At 35.7% G+C, this 18,252-nt stretch overlaps 1 protein-coding gene across 8 annotated transcripts in view; it reads right to left on the minus strand.

The window, feature by feature from the left end:
- The window catches only part of LOC117172978, a 283,642-nt gene that overhangs the window by 107,242 nt on the left and 158,148 nt on the right, over nucleotides 1-18,252 (minus strand). For all 8 annotated transcript variants that reach the window (XR_004467089.1, XM_033361313.1, XM_033361312.1 and 5 more), the window contains 3 exons: nucleotides 14,975-15,174; nucleotides 14,722-14,882; nucleotides 14,481-14,649 (listed from right to left, as the gene is read on the minus strand). Coding sequence is in view for 7 of the 8 variants with exons in the window: in XM_033361313.1 (XP_033217204.1) it covers nucleotides 14,481-14,649; nucleotides 14,722-14,882; nucleotides 14,975-15,174 (530 nt within the window). In the remaining variant the exon portion in view is untranslated. The remainder of the gene's footprint in view (nucleotides 1-14,480; nucleotides 14,650-14,721; nucleotides 14,883-14,974; nucleotides 15,175-18,252) is intronic.

Genomic DNA, 18,252 nt, shown 5'->3' on the forward strand with positions numbered 1-18,252 from the left:
TCGCGTGTAACATAACCTATAACACGTATCCTAAACTTAGTAAAATCACGAATTCAAAACTGAGATAGATATTTTCTATAAGTATAATTCAGCGCAATGGATATTCATACAAACATATTGCAATAAACACTTTAAATTCTTACGTAATACATGGTTTTTTATTTCTCCCACATTTATACACACACCTTTAAAAATTGAAGATCAAAACATCCACATCTCTAACTTGGTGATTGTGAATTCTTTTTTGTTTTATCTCTTTCGGATTTAGCGAGCACATTTTCATCACGTATCTCGTATTCCGCACTCGATTTTGTACAAAATGATAACGTTTCTACATTATGTTCAACACTTTTATATCAAATGTACATTGCAGTTATTTGTTTAAGTCCGCCTGCGATTGCTTATTCAGATATTGAAAAATTAAGTACAAATTGTATTTATCATGATCACTTTAATATTTGTTTCTTAATTGCATTACATTTTATTCTTGGCTTTGCTAAAACATGTATCATTTAAATAAATTTATGTCATTACAATTCATAATATGCATTCATATTGAAACATAAAGTGGTAGGGGTTGACTTAAAATGTCCTTGGACAGATTTTGGGAGAATCGAAATGTAAACAGTGAGGATCGCCGGACTCGTTTCCATTTGAAACATATATCGAAACTCGGTTACCTGTCGCGCTGCGTAAGTAATAATAAACTCTTTTTAGTTTCTCTAATAATGAACAGTTTAAGTTGTAATAAATTTTAAAAGTTTTTTTTTAAACCGATATCGATTTCTGCCTCTGGCTCTCGAAATCCCACCCTTGCGTTCGCCTCAGTAGTGCTCAGTAGTAAAATTCGATAACCTGCTAAGTCTGGAGGCGTCGTTGAGGCCAGCGAGGCTCGGATAGGGGCAGCCATATTTGGCGCCTAGAAAATTTAAACAAACGGGCTTCGAGGGTGGTTCGTGAGTCGGAAGAGCGCGACTCACGAATTCGATCTTTCCGCGTACTAACGTAGCAGGTGAGTAGATTATTCTGAATATCTTTTTATGGTGAATTAATTGTGACCAAAGTTTTAGTCCTGGGCCTATCATGGCCAGGTCAGACGAGAAAATAAAAATGGAAAACGTGGTTATAATATATAATGTGGCAACCGCTCTCGCCTTGCTCTCCTGACAAACTGCGGAGCCAGCAGTTCTCAGAAGGCTAAGAATGGGGTAACTGGAAGCGACTGGTGCGACCAAAATTTGAATTTTTGATTTTTAAACAATATTTAAAAAGTTTTTAAGATAATCATGTAGGGTCTTCAAAAGCAACAGTTTTTTCTTCTCTTGACTTTTTCCCATATCACGCTTTTCTTGACTTCAAATGTTCGTTTTTGTTTGGTTTTTTGGATTTTGAAAATGCTATAACTTTGGTAGTTTATATTTTATCAACAAAATGCATGGAATTAAATTGTTCATAATTTTGCATTCTCAACAAAAAACGTATTTGATTAATGTAAAATATAGCCCCCACCCCCCTCCCAACATCCCGCTTTTGTCAAATGTCCACATTTTGAGACTCTCTAAATCAAAAAAAAAGTTTTCAACGAAAGTTCTGTCAGTATGTCTGTTTGTCTGTATATACGTATATGTGTATGACTGTATGTATGTATATAACTGCATGTGTGTATATATGGATGTATTCCTATCTGTGAGCACGATAACTTTTCAAAAAATTAATCTATTGGATTGGCCTTCGATAACTCATTTATTCTAGAAATTTAAACGTCAAGTTCGTTAGCCAGCAATTTGGGATAGAAATTCAAACAGTAAGCACATTTTCAAAATTTTTAAGACCACTTTTTTTAAGATTCAAAAATTCTCTTTACGGTTATTCATAGTACCTAAAAAGTCGAATATTTTCTCCTAATGGTTCTTTCTGATTAAAAAAATGTGCAAAAGCACTTACAGCACTTATAAGATAAAAAAAAGAAAATTAAAATTGCAAGGTAAATAACGCACGTAATGAAAAAAGCGAAATGTTCAAAATAAAGCGCAAATATTAAATTAATCATAAAAATTTAACTTCTTCGTTATCTTGCAATATCTAAATAAGCAGTACCAGTCGATGTTGCACAAATAAATTTATTATACATTTGATATAATAGTGTTGAATATAGTGTAAAGGAGTTCACATTTTGGATAAAATCGAATGTGAAGCACAAGATTTGTGATGAAAATCTGTTCGTTATAGCCAAAGGAGCTTCAACAAAAGAGAATTCAAAATCACCAAATTACAGTTGTCGATGTGTTAACATTCGCACGCTCTGGGCGCGCTCAAACTTGCGAGCAAAAACTGAAAAACAGTTGCCTCAAACATTTTTTAAATGCTTAAAAAACTGTTAACATTTTTGTCAAAAATTATTGGTTAACAAACGCGATTTTACATTTGAAACCGTTAAGGAGTATGTTAAAGCACAATCCAATCCGGTAAGTCTTTCGAAAGTTACTGTCTGGTGCACAGATGGCGCTAGCGATAACGACCACAACGACAAACAGACAGACACCATCGTGAATTCGTTTCTTTCGGATTCAGCGCGTCTCGAAACGTGGAGATTTAACGAAATCCGCGATATTCAGTTTTCACATAATACTTATACCTTCTTATTGTGGACGAGAATGTACTTATTGCTTATTTTTTGTGCTAACAAAATTGTAATTTTCAATTCTTAAATAAAATTAACAAAGTTGTTCAGATAATCATTAGGGCCTTCAAAAAGAAACCATTTTTTCTTTTCTCGAATTTTTCTCATATCACGCTTTTTTTGGCTTCAAATCTTGTTTTTCGTTCTGTTTTTTGCATTTTGAAAATGCTATAACTTTGGTAGTTTTTATTTTGCCAACAAAATGCATCGTGATAAATTGTTCGTATTTTTGTGTACAGTGACAACATATAACGACAAACAGGCAGACATCGTGAAACTGTTTCTTTTCGGATTCAGGGTTTTCCCTTAGATGCGGAAAATTCGCAAGTAAATTAACCTTTCTGGGTATAAATCACGCTTGGTATTTAAATTATCTGAAAAGAGATCATACATAATATTTTTTACTTATTTGGGTGCGCAGAATACGAATCTGAGAGTAGTTTGCCTGCAGCACGTCAAGGTTTTGCCCTAGATGCGGAAAATTCCATAGAAAATCAGCTTTGTCAGGTGTGAAATAACCTTCGTTATTGAAATCGTCTAAAAATAGGTGAGAGAGTGATGTAATTATACTTCAACCTTGAGACTAGTAACTCGGCTCTATCTTTCGTTAACCACAAATCCCTAATAAAATCATTAAGTTCTTTTTGTGAGAATGTTCATGATATAGATTGATTAGATAAAGTGTAATCCTCATCGTCTACAAAATTTGTTACATCATCCACTTCGTAACATCTCTCGTACTCTTGTTCTGAAGTCTTCACTTTCTACTTCACTGACAGATGCAGTGATTTCAGATTCAACTTCTGCCATGTTTTCAGCATCATTAGATAGAAGCGTTGGCTTTTTTACACTGGAAACATTCGTCATACAAAAATAGGAATCTTCCTCACCTTCTGGGTGTCCCCATCTAATAGGTATCTTTAATTTTAGTTTCGATTAATCCTCTTTTTTATTTCATCTGCTCAAGGAAATACTGTCTCAGATTGTTCTTCATTTTATATTAAACACAAACCTAGAAAAACGATTGACGTTTGTTGTTAAATTTAGGAAAAAGTATTCGGGAGTACTTTACTGTTCAAAGGCGATTTTAACATTTATTTAATTGGATCCATGAGCGTCTAAAAAAAGCCTGCACGTTTGGGATTCTGTGCCGATCGCAGGTGAGTCGACCGTGCTAGGGATGATAACCCTCTTACTTCCGTAGGTCTAAGTATGAGGGCTTTTCGAATTTAATGAGTGCATTACTAAATCAACGACAGACTCACTACGGCTACACTCTCGCAACGCAACACCCCCTGCAGGGCAGAGTGCCTAACAGCGCTAGAGGTGCTCCACCTTAGTAGACCGGAAAACGAATCATTCTACACATCCCTTTTCAGGACAGTTGTCATGGTCCCCAGCATCCTCCAAGGTAGCAGATTCGAATAAGACTTGTGGTTTTTCAGCTACAACCATACCATTTGAAATTTACGAGAAACAGTTTTTTCTCTTCGAAGTTTAAAAATAGTCAGATATTTTTATCAAGCGATCAGAAAATCTGTTCCTGCAGTCGGCTCTATATTTCTCACGGTTGAGGAGAACATTTTCAGTAACAAAGTTAAATTCACTATCACGTCATTTTATAAAAAAGAGAACTCTTTAGGTAATTCTTCGAGTCTATGGAAAAAGTTAAAGGTTCGGATGCGAACGCTTCCATCTGTATTCAACCTAAAAAGTACCCACTATATAATTTGTATGGATAATTCCATTGGCAAAGGTGGTATTATACTGAAACAACCTGGATTTTAGGGGATTTTTCGGAGCTAGGGGAAGAATTTGGAGAGTTGGCGGAAATCTGAGTTCAAATTAGTATTCAGCATCTAAAATATATATAGCTGACAGATGACTTCATACCGAGTAATAATTCGCTAAACGAAAACCTGCTTTCCTAAGGAATTTTCTGCATCTAGTGGAAAGACCGGACCTGCTGGGGAAAACCAAAATCATGTTCGTAGTCAGCACCTCAGAATACATCAAGAGAGCTGAGGGATAACTAATGTCAAATACATATTCAGCGCACTGTTCCGGATATTTCATGTCGGTTTCTCCATTATTGCATTGTATGAGTGTTTATGTTTCGCGTGAGTATTCTCTTCTCTGTCTCTTTCGTCTACAAGGTACCGATCTTACCTTGTCATGCTAATATGCATTTTCGCCGTTTGAACATGTTTCGATTTTAATCGAATTTTGACTATTTATTCTTGTGGTGTAACTTTTAAAGTGAATTTACTTTACATTTGCTTGACTTTGAATGTGTTTTAAATATTAATCGAATTTCAATCATTTATTTGTGAATATAATTTTTTTAAGTGATTTGAATTTATTCGATTTTATTGTTAACTTTTAAACAGTTGATCCTTTACAGTGCTGTGTTTCCTTAAGAATCTATCGTGACTTACTAAACTATGTAGTGTTCCATTGTCAAAAGGATAGTATTGTACTTCATTTTCTGACTGTACTTTAAAAAAAATGATTGTCAAGGATTGTATTGCTCAGCAGTATGGACTCTACGAGTCATCTACAAATCCTCAACGCACACTTGGAAAATCTGGAAAAGAAGTGGTGAAAGTTTGGTACAAATCACATTACCTGACAGCAAGCTTGACGCAAGAGCCTGCTCAACTTTTAGTAAACATAAGTATTACGGGTGATAACTTTGAGCGAGCATCGGCAACGCTTATGGAGCGGTATGATAATGAACGTGCTCTTATTAATGCATACTTGGGGAAATTTTTCGGGTTAGACCCTGTCACTAAGGAACTTGCTTCGGGACTTCGTTCTCTCTTAAACGACACTTGTGAATTGATTGGTGGTCTATGAACAGACCAACGAAGCACTGGGATGATATCCTAGTTTATGTGATAGTGAACCATTTGAACTGCTCCTCCCTTAAGGCTTGGGAAGGAAAAACGGAATCACTTCCCATTAATCCTTCATTTAAAACTTTAAAGGACTTTCTTAGTTTCACGAGTAAACGCTTTGGAGGCACTTGAGATTGGGAAAGGTTCCCAATTGAAGTATTCATCAACCGAAATCACTGGTAAAATGACATGCATCAAATCGGGTAAGAAGGGTTTCTACACACAAGCACATGGTGCTTCGCTAAAAGAGGGTGGTTGTCCACTATGCACTGTTAAGCACTTTGTTTTGTTTTGCTCTCTTTTTAGATCAAAGAATTCTGATCAGCGACGAGAACTGATTCGAAAGTGTGTATTATGTTTTAATCGTCTGGGAAAGCATTTGATTCGAGAATATATTTCATTTAAACACTGTCAAAACTGCTCCGGTCAGCATCATAATATGTTGCATCGACCCTCTAGAGATGCTTCACGCCGTGAATCTGGAAATACAGCTGTGCCGTCTACACCTAATTTAAATGTATATAGTACCGCGTTTACACCTATAATGTCTACTGCCAATGCGCATGTTGCTCAAGGTCCTCTTTGACTAGATAGGCCCGTACTTTTAGCCGCAGTACTCGTCTCTACTAAAGGATCAGACGGTAATTTATATTTATCTCGAGCACTTCTTGATCAAGGTGCTCAAGCGTCTTTTATTTCTGAGTCGCTAGCTCGAAGACTCAAGCTGAAACGACTTCGTGCTATCGTCACTGTAGGGTGCGTCGGTGATCAGCGTACAAAAACCTGTCGAGGTTTGGTAACTGTTAGAGTGATTCCACATGTCGGCCAGAAGGCTAGTTTTTATGTACAGACTATTATTTTACCGAAACTTAAATCTTACTTACACCCTAGTCGTACATCTACGTATGATTGGCTCCAAATTCAGGAGCTAGAATTGGCGGATCCAGTTGTCAATCAAGGTGGATCGATTGATTTGATTTTAGGTGCAAAAGTTTACTCACACGTCATAGAGGAAGGGGTACGAAAGAATTCTTTTGGTACTCCTACTGCTCAGAATACATCGTTGGGCTGGATATTGTCTGGTCTCTTTTCTGAGGAACCTTCTTCATATACTCGAAAGATTGTTGGATTCCAATGTACGATTGATCGCGAATTGTTGGACTTATTGCGTCGATTTGTTGCACAGGAGGATCTTCCGACTGTATCCCCTAAGTTTACCCTTGATAAGGAGGAGTGTGAAAAACTTTTTCTCTCCATTTATCAACGTTCAGAAGATGGTCGCTACGTTGTTCGACTTCCAATCAAGGATCGGACGATGAATTTGGGAGATTCTCGTTCTGCTGCTCATAGAATGCTCATGAGTTTGAAGAGGCGTTTTCGACGAGATCCTATTCTGCATCAATCTTACACACAGAGTATACAGTAGTATGCTGTTCTAGGTGAGATCTACTTAGTGTCTAATCCTGACGAATTGCTATCTACTCAGGGTTATTTTCTACCGCATCACTGCGTCATCAAGAAAACCAGTTCCAGTACAAAATTGAGACCGGTTTACAATCTGAAGATCCTGAAGATCGCACCTACCAAAAGATACTTTGGAGGTCACACCCTGACGAAGAGCTCAATACATACTGTCTAAAGACCGTAACTTTCGGTTTAGCTTCTTCACCTTACTTGGCAATCCGTACCTTACATCGGCTTGCAGAGGATGAAGGGAACAACTTTCCTTTAGCTACAGATATTCTGAAAATCGAAATTTATGTCGACGATGTCCTTTTCGGATCCTACGACATCGCTTCAAGCATAGAGAAACGTCGCTAAGTAAACTTGCTTCTCAAGGCGGGTGTTTTTAATTTGAAGAAACGGTTGTCCAACTACGAGGATGTTCTGCAAGGAGTCCCGGAAGATTACAAAGAAAAGGCATAGTCTTATGAATTTACTCAAGAGCCAATCCACAGGGCTCTCGGAATTCTATGGCAACCTGTTTCGTATTGTTTTAAGTTTCAGGTTGAACTTTCTGAGGAGTCTGGGATACCAACGAAAAGAAGCGTTTTCTCTGAGATTTAGCCCGCCTTTTTGATCCGCTTGGATGGCTCGACCCAGTCCCAATGAAAGACAACCACTTGCACTCAACTCATAGATCAACTGCCTACTCATAGAGTTAGTCGACCGTCTAGACTGTTTGCTCTAAGCAGTCTGGATTAGGCTGGGCCTATTTGGATGTGAACAACTAAAGGTCGCAGGCACAAGGCATATAAGGGCTATATTGTTGTCTTCAGATATTTTGTTATGAGAGCGGTCCATTTGGAGGCGTGTTCGGACTACGCAGCGGATAGCTTCATAGCGGCATACAAACGTTTTGCTGCTCGACGTGGCATAAGTACTTTTATTTACAGCGACTGCGGTACCAATTTTGTCGGGGCAAATAGGCAACTACGAACATTTTTCAATGAGGCCTCTGCTGTCTCATCGACCATCAGCCGTTGTTTTGCCGATAACGGAACTATGTGGCGTTTCAATCCTCCAGCCGCCCTGTACTTCGGAGGACTTTGGGAAGCAGCTGTCCGTTCTGTAAAATATCATCTACGTCGAGTAGTGGGAGATATTTCTCTGACTTTTGAGGAAATGACAACCTTCCTTACGCAGGTGAAGGCTTTTCTCAATTCACGACCGCTACAGGCTCAGAGGGATGATCTGAATGATCTGGTACCGTTGCAGCCGAGTTATTTCTTGATCGGTTCTCCAATCTTCAGCCAGTGTCTTCCTCCTACGAAGTGGGCTCTAGGTCGTGTCGTTGATAAAAATCCGAATGCTGAAGGTCATGTCAGGTCCGTTACTTTACGTACTGCTACTGGGACTCTCGACAGACCCATTGTGAAATTGTGTGTCTTACCAGTTCACCCTTCGGTGTATTGTATGAGTGTTTATGCTTCGCGTGAGTATTCTCTTCTCTTTCTCATTTGTCTACAAGGTACCGTTCTTATCTTGTCATGCTAATATAAATTTTCTTCATTAGAAATACTAGGCAGTCTGATAAGTACCTGAAAATTCTAGGAGATGGCATTAGTATTCACTAATGTGAACCATTTTCGTCGAGCTTGATCCTTCAAATGAAGCCTGTCAAAACTTCAGCCATTTATGTTTACGCATTTACAAGTTAAAGCACTGAGAAGCGACTAACCTCCGAGTTTTTTTTAATATGGAAAAATCTGAGTTTCGAGTTTTGATCAAACACTACTATCTTCGCAAGAAAACGATATCCGAGACCAAGGCCAAGCTGGATAAGTATTACCCGGACTCTGCACCGTCGATTGGAACGATTCATAAGTGGTTTACTGAGTTTCATTATGGCCGTACGAGCACAGTTGATAGTGAACGATCTGGACGCCCAAAAGAGGTCACTACACCAGAAAATGTCGAAAAAATCCATGAAATGATGTTGAATGATCCCAAAGTGAAATTGAGAGAGGTAGTTAATGCTTTAGGCATATCATTGGAACGTGTGGGCAATATCGTGCATTCAGTTTTGGGCATGAAGAAGCTCTGTGCGCGATGGGTGCCGCGTTTGCTCACAGTGGACCAAAAACGAATTCGTGTGACAACTTCCCAGCAGAATTTGGCATTATTTTCGCGTAAGCCGACCAAGTTTTTGCACCGATTCATAACCATGGATGAAACCTGGATCCACTACTACACTCCTGAGTCAACGCAACAGGCAAAACAGTGGGTTCCACCGCAACAATGGGTCGAAAAGGTTATGGCCTCCTTATTTTGGGATGCACATGGCATAATATTCATGGACTATCTTGAAAAAGGTGAAACCATAACCGGAGCATACTATTCATCATTATTGGACCGATTGAAAATCGAAATCGCCGAAAAACGACCGCATTTGAAGAAGAAAAACCCGCTTTATCATCACGACAATGCGCCTGTTCATTCATGCTTAGTTGCAGAAGCAAAATTGCATGAAATCGGCTTCGAGTTGGTTCCTCAGCTACCGCATTCACCAGACCTGGCCCCCAGCGTCTATTAGTTGTTCCCTAACCTGAAGAGATGGCTCACCGGTAAGCGTTGTTACTCAAATGAGGAGCTCATAGCTGAAACTGAGGCGTATTTTGGAGACCTTCCGATCGAGTACTTTTCGGACGGTATCAAAAAGTTAGAAAATCGTTGGACTCGCTGTATCGACCTAAAAGGAGAGTGTGTTGAAAAATAAAACCGACTTCGGCCAAAAAAACGTCTCCGTGTTTCATTTTTCAGGGACTTATCAGACTGCCTAGTATTAAGGTGGTCAGGGTCAGTCTGTAAATTGTTACGAAGCGCGCGATTCACCATTTTTACTCGTCTTAATTTTATATCATTGTTTTGTTTAATGTAGCCTTTTACTAGAACGCAGGAGCTTTCACACTCTTTTGTCAATAAATTATACCTCTTTTTTTTTGTGCTATACAAATAATGAAGTGACTCAGTGACTTTTTTTTACCAATTTGTTTTTGGCGAAAAAATTTCAGATTCTTATTAAACACACATACACACACACACACACACACACATATATATATATATATATATACCTATATATATATATAGCATGAAAACGATTCCAATAAAAAGGGTTACTTTTTACACAGGAAATTTGATTTTCAAGAGAATTCTCCGCGTTCAGGGGAAAAGATTGAGGTACTGGGGGAAAACTAATGTCAGATTAATATTCAACACAACAAAATACTTATAGATATCGTGCCTCACCAGTTTCGAGATGATCTTAATAACAAGGGTAATTTCATACCGGAACATCCTAATTTTCTGGGAAATATTCCTCGTATTGGGATAAAATCTGACGAGATGGGAGTAAAACATCGTTAGATTCATATTTAGCGCACCAAAATAGATAAGGATTTCATGTCCGACCTGTTTCCAAGCGATTTTCAGACCAAAGTTAATTTTATTACAGAAAAAATTGATTTTTTAAGGAAATATCTACGCCTAGGGGAAAACCCTAATGTTCCTGGCGAAAACTAAAGTCAGATTCGTATTCAGAAGAAAAATATAAATATAGCATGGAAACGATTCCAATAAATAGGTTTACTTCATACACGACAAAGCTGGTGTTCTAGGGAATTTTCCGCGTCTAGGGGAAAACCCTGAATTATTGGGGGAAAAAATGTAATATTCCTATTCAGCGCATCAAAATACATATAGATATCATGTCTGATCTGTTTCGAGATAATATCAATACCAATGGTAATTTCATGCCGGAAAATGCTAATTTCCTACCAAATTTTCCTCGTTTAGGGGAAAAGCCTAATATTCTTGGAACAAAAATAAATTAAAATATCATTTGCTACCTTTTTCCGGAGGATTTTAATACCAAGGGTATTTATACCAAGAAAAACTGTTTTACTAGGGAATTTTCCGCATCTAGGGGAAAACCCTGATGTGCTGGGGAAAAACTGATATCAGATTCGCATTCAGCGCCTCAAAAAACTTACAGATATCATACTCTCAGCCAGAGTCGTAACGAGGGTAGGGCGACCGGGACAGGTGCCCGGCGCGTAAGCCCCGGTGTCTCAGACTGGTCGGAATAATCTAAAAATTATTTTTTTGTAAAATCTTAATTTGCTTTCTCGTTCACTACCTTCTAGAGTCTAGACTAGTGTCCAGAAGATTAGTTAACGACGACGCCAGCTATTTTACAGTCTGAAAGTAAAACTTAACCCTCGTTACAAAAGCAGAAATTTTAAGAGCTGCACGTATTACCTCAAAATTCAAGGTAAGAAGAACAATAAAGCAATTAAGCTCTTTGGAAGCGACTTCCCCAGAGGATTAGTGACTCGTTGGATCTACTTCCTGATGCTCGATACCGAACCTTGGCCTCGATTCATAATTTTCATCAACTTTCCTTCATTTGGAATGAAGTGTCTCCGGGGGTTTAATTTTGATTTTCACCCTGGTATGATGCTTTTCGGAGGAGACCTACGTCAACACCGATACTTTGTTGAAAGAAATAGATTTTAAAAGGTAAGTTTAATCATTCTAGCATTTTTACAAAGTAAAAAAAAAATTATTTTAAATTTCACTATCATTTAAAAAATCAAATATTAATTTGATAGCTTTTTTTACCATTCTTTAAAAGGACATAAGAATTTTTTAATATGTTAATTTTTTACCCTCACTTTTTAAAAATCAAAAATAAATGGGACATTTTTCAAATTTTGGCACTTTATATTTTTGAAAATAATTTTAAATTATCATATTTATTCATTCAATAACAACTGATGATTGTTTAAAACAACTTAATTAACAAATTCACCATCTGGTTATTTTTATAGGTAAATACTTGTTTTTTTAACGTAATGTATTCTTAAATACTAATTTTTAAACTTTTCGGAAGCTTGTATAAAAAATGACAATTTCCGTTGTTAACAACAACTTTTTTCATCTTGAACATTTTTTAAGAAATGAATTGTGTTTCTTTGATGTATTAGCAGACTGTTTATTTAAATTCAGACTATTTATTTTTAAAGGTAAAAACTTGGATTTTTCAACGTAACCAACTTTTAATTACTAATCTTTAAACTTTTTTCAAGGATATGATAATGCGTCAAACGTGTCTGGAAAATATCTAGGAGTGCAAAGTCGAATTTTGAAGTTAAAAAAATAGGCAACTATATTCCTGGTGAGATTCACAGCTTAAATATGGTCTGAAATAATGCGGCTTCTGTTGTCCCAGGTATAATAAAATTTGTTGGTATTATACAAATATTGTACACGTTTTTCTACGTTTAAACGTGCCGATAGAAAATTTTGATACAAAAATTGAAATTAAGTTTCAAACGTATATGTGATACGTGGCGATCTGCTAGATCTAATGCATTTAAGGCTTTGTGCTTGAACTTTGCGGAAGTCTTAGAAGAACTAAGTGAATATTCATCTGATCCGTCAGATTCAGATGTTATGTCAACTGCAGAAGGGTTACTTGTTCAAATAAAGTTCCAGTTTATTTGTACTCTTCGAATTCGGAATAAAATCCTCCACAACACCAATGTAATTAATAAGGCGTTTCAGTGCAAAGATATGACCTTAGACAAGCCAATAAACCTTCTTGACGGGCTTGGTACTACGTTACAGAAAATACGTTGCGAAGGGTATCATTTCGAAATTGAGAACTCTGAAAAAATAGCAGGGTGTGTAGGTATTTAAGTAAGTTTTCCCGATGAAAGGAACCGTAAAATAAAAAAGAAAATGGACATCTATGAATTAGAAGACGATAAGGGCAATCTCAATTCGCAACAACAATTTGATTTGCGAAGAAAACAAGTTCCAGAAACATTGATAACACGGTTAAAGTAGCGTTTTGAAGAAGCAAAAGACATAGTTTTCAATTTTTCTTTTCTTTACTGTGACACCTTGAAGCAAGACAGGGTTGCTGATCTAAAAACATACACAGAAAACTTAGCACAAAAATATGATAAGGATTTAAACGCATGTGATTTTAAATGTGAAATCGAAAGTTTTAAATATCAAGCTCCGAAGCATAATTCCGAGTTCTTTTCTTGATCTCCTATAGAGGTATTGAAAATGCTTTACGATTTTCATTTAATCGAATCGTGTCTAAATATCCACATTGCACTACATATATTTTTTACTTTTCAGTTACAGTTCCTTCAAACGAAAGAAGTTTCAGTAAACTTAAGCTACTAAAAACCTATTTAAGTTCTACTATGGGACAAATGCAATTAACAAATATTTGAAAGATATCAATTGAAAACAAAGTTGCAAAAACAAAAGATTTCGACGACGTGCTGGACGAGTTTGCAAGTTTGAATGCTAGCAGGCAGACATTGTTACGTTAGTTAAGCGAATTATAATTTTTAACACGTAAAATTAGTTTTTAAACAAAAATATTTATTTAAACAAAATTATTATGTTTTATTGTTAGTTTATTCTATTTTTTATATGTAATTTTTTCTTTAGAAATAAAACCCAATTTATGGGGTTGGGCGATATGAAGGGCGTATGAGAGAACTTTTGCTCAGGGTGTCAAATTTTTCTGTTTAGGCTCTGCTCTCAGCTCCCGCATAATCCACCTTGTTTTTGTGGTCCTGTGTTATGAATCAGAATGTAATAATTAATTATTTTTATACGAGAGATATTTTAATTTTACAACAAAAATTTTAAAAGGTTCGAAAGTTATCGAGTATTCAAACGACAACAACGGCAGACAGAAACTATCTTAAAGCCGTTTTTCTTGAATTCAGGAGGTCTTGAAACGTGGAGATTTATAGAAATCCGCGATTGTCAGTTTCGAAGTAAATCTAATACCTTTTCATTATGGAACAGAATGTCCCTACTGAAAGATGGCTAAATAATTTTCTTAATATACATTAATAAATTTGTGTATACAGTACACTTATACATTATACTTATAGTTGATTCAGATGCAAAAAAACGAAATATAAGTATTGTGAATGGGAGTGATTTCGTATTTGTTTAGTAAAAGTTTAGAAAAAATGATCAATTACATTTGATTTTTCAAAATAAAGGTCAAAATTATTTTACTTCTATTTACTTATAAATATATAATTTCCCTTTATTTATACATTTCGAATAAAGAATCTTTAATCTTGGCTTATTAATTTGTTTCTCACAATGTTCAAAATAATTTCGTTTCAGTAATTCTACTAGGATTCATTTTTAATGAGTTTTAGTCTATATTCGGTTTATTTGCAGTTGAATGAAAATTTTTTACTAAATTGTAACCTTCAAAAGTAAAAAAAGTTATATTTTGTTATTATAATTGTCCAAACATGGGGTCATAGAAATTCCTTTAGGGAAATTATGGATCACAACAAGAAAGGCCACATTTTGGGGTCTCTGTTGATCACTATATTTACCATCTCTTCGAAAGGGAAGAAGTTTTGGATGTACAGGAGATTGGTCCAAGCATTTTTCTTGCAAATATCAGCATTTGCTTTGATAGCACTGTTCCACTGAGGCCCTGTTCCAATATGCTCCATAACAAAGGCGTACCAGAAAATAATAGCAATCAGTGCAGGTGTCAATCTAAAACGATAATACTCTCCTAGAACTTTCAAACGTCAGTGACATTTGATTTTATAATCAAATAAGGCTTACCTGATAAATCTAGCAATGATTCGACAAAACCAGCGAATCTCTCCGTGAATCTTTCGCTCCTTAGCCATATTGTAAGCAGTCAGCACTCCGCTAAGAAGTAAGAAGGAATCCGTGTAAACCAAGGAGACTCTCAGGATAGAACTGATTGGAGTATTCGCGACCTATTTTCAGGAAAATTAATGTCGACGCTATTAAATCAAAATCTTAAAGCTTCCCTTAAAACTGGTTTTGCATACCGTGAATACAATCGTACCTCAGTAAGCGCAATGCGATTAGAGTACGGTATGCTGCTCAACGGAATCAGCTTGTGAGCGATGTACAAAGCTATCGTTGCCAGAGACCTAATCCCATGAATGCAGGTGATTTCTCCGCTACCGCAGCTGTACTTCCAGAAAAGAGATTTCATTGTTCTTTTAAGAGAGAACGACATAATTATCCTTTCAGAATAGTTTCCTAAAATGAATAAAATTGGTTACTCTCCCTTTTTCTCTCCCCTCTCTCATTCCCTCTCCCTTTCTCTCTCTGAAAATCTAGCCTTTAGTTACAGAGATTAAAGAGCTGAAAGAATTGTTAGAAGCTAAAGTAAAAGAGAATAAATATTTTGAGAGGAAAGAAGTGTTAGACAAAGATTCACATGCGGAAAAATTGAAAAACATAAAACGGTTATTCTAGTAGAGCCTCTGCAAAAGAGGGAACAAAAAGTGAACACACCAAAAATAATATTAAAGATAAAATTAATATAAAGAATTTAAGATAGGAGTTTAGAACATGAAAAACATTGGGAAGATATGTGTTATAATTGAATGTGATAAACCGGAAAAGAGAGAAATGTCGATTAATTCAGTACAGGAACAATCAGGTGATAATTACGCAAAAAGATACTTGAGACCAAGAATCAAAAACTTAAAGTATTTGGAATTAATACTCATGACGAAAAAACGAGTGATGAAGAATTTTTAGATATGCTTGTTATGCAAAATAATTGTAAAAACTTCAAGAAGTGCAAAGACATAAAAATTATATACAGAAACAGGAATGTAAAATATAGACATATCGATGGTAATAACGTCGTCATTTAGTATTTTTAAAGCAGTTATGAAGAAGCAGAACATGAATATAGGATAGAATGAATCTGTGAATTTGGACAAAAAGCTAATGATTTCAATCGGGAGGAAGTGTGTTGTTCCTGCGCTGGAAACTACTCAAAAAATATTCTAAAAATATAAATAATTTAAAATGTATAAACTAAGAGAGAAATAAAGGACAGAGTATAAGTAATAGTGAAGATCTATTCAAGCATGCGGCCTATGATAAGAGTGTCCTTGTTTGAAGATAATAAAGGACATTCAGGGTAGTAAGCTTTATTCTTCAAATAAAAATAGCAAGCAGGTAATAAACAGAGAATCACACTTAGTTTAAATGTGCAAGGTTTTATAAGTAAAAAATATGTACTGGAATATGTTATAAAAAACTTGAAACCGCTGATATTGGCTTTGAATGAAAAAAATTTTGTTGATGTAGCTAATCATGAATTACAAATGAACAGGTACAAGTCCGTCAGATGTAACATGTCCTACAGAAAATTGGGTGGAGTATTACTTTACATACAAAATTGAGTAAGATTTAAAGTAATTGAAAGTATAGGATATGAAAACGTCACGATGTAAAAAATACGTTTTAAAATTGCATTTCAAAGTGTGAATTTACACATATAAAATATCACTTTAAATGAATTAAAATTACAGGTTGGAAAGCAAATTTCCACATGTTGTGTAGAATAACGACTCTTACAGGTTTAATTCTATGACTTTGCATGAATTCATACGACGTGTTGAAAATCACTACGTTCAGAGTATGTAAAAAAAGGACTCACGCTGTATATAGTAAAATTCACCAGACTGGTAAAATTACCGACCGCGCATAAATTTTTATTTTATAACGAAAATTTCTCCACTTTAGAGTGATTTTAGATTCGTACGTATAATATTCCACATTTGTGTAATTTTCGCCATAGAGCTTTTTTTCGCTCTTATGTTCGTGTGTTATGAGCGAACGTACATTTAGTTTGCAAACTTTGTTGCTCACTTTCAGCGAAAGCATAAATGCGAGTGACTGTTTTTAAATTATAAATTTTATGCGATGTAAGCTTGCGTAAGCATAAATATATTCTTAATATGATCTAAATTATTTAAGTATTTGACGTTAGATTAATATTTTGAAAAAAATTTTCCACTTTCCGTTGTTTTATTTAACGTCACATATTAAATTTCAGTTCAGTTGAGAATTGTTCACTTTTGTGACTGCGCGTGAGACCACTTTTTACATACGTTTATCGTACTAAAATTCCATAACCTTTTTTTACAGGGCATGTGGCTACGTTTAATTGGAATATACGGATGGAAAGATTGTGAATTTACTAGAGTAATTTATCATTCACCTATTACTAGCGATGTAGAGTTTATACTATTCCGAGTAAAAATGCTTCGACTTGAGTTCGACTTGGTTATGTCTTGACTTCGTCTCCAAGACATCGATGTCTGGCTGCGTCTCAAAACTGAGTCGAGACATAGGCCTTCGTCTTACTGTTACGGCCACAACGGGTAAAACGGCGTTTACTTGTCTTAAGTCGAGCCTTGTCTTGGCTAAGACGACGTTTACTTGACTCAAGACGAGCCTTGTCTTGACTGAGATTATCGTACCTTTTTTGGCTCATAAATGAGATTAAAATTGATGAATGAAAAATTTGTAATAATTAAATTAGTTATTTTTAATTAAAAAATTCAGAATCGGTGGATCTGAACGAGTATAACCCTTAAAAATTTTCTTCAAAAAAACAAAAATTGAGCCGCCGCATGGAAGAACGGGATATAAAATATTTTTCGAGGAGTGGGAGGGCCCTTGCAGGTTTATGAAGACATTGTTGAATTTATATTTTTTAAATATGTATCCTTATAGAAAATTTTATTGCGCATCTTTTTTTCTCATGGAAAAAAGCTGCAGCTTTCTTCGTTTTTGAAATAATGGGAAAAAACAAGGTTTTTCCCTAGTGTAAAATTTTCGTATTTTCTATCTTTAACTCGCTCTAAATCAGAAGCAATTGGGACTTTTAACTTCAAATTTTTAGGATTTATGTATTAAAGTATGCTGAAACTTGTAGAGCAGCTAAAGTTATTCTTTTTTGTTATGGAAAACAGTCATTCTTTTATTTGTGGGCTAGTGGGCGAAGAACATTGAACAATTTTCAATCGAAAAGTCTATCGAGGCAAGTTTAAGCAATCAAAAACTTCCAGCGGACGAAATGTTCAATATAATCTGTAGAAGTTTTCTGTGAAGTTATACTTCAATTGAAATAGCCGCTTAGAAAATATGAGTGTTTTGTTGTGCGCGCAGTGTTGTGAGATTGAACTCGTACCAGCGACTTAGGATCCGTCAAGCGCAGTTGGCTGTCATCCTAGTAGACCACTAATTTTTAATATTGGAATTAATAAAAATGATAGTAAACGTTTTTTTATTAATATGAAATATATATTT

Source organism: Belonocnema kinseyi, chromosome 5 (genome assembly GCF_010883055.1).
Source record: "Belonocnema kinseyi isolate 2016_QV_RU_SX_M_011 chromosome 5, B_treatae_v1, whole genome shotgun sequence".
Taxonomy (NCBI): Eukaryota; Metazoa; Arthropoda; class Insecta; order Hymenoptera; family Cynipidae; genus Belonocnema; species Belonocnema kinseyi.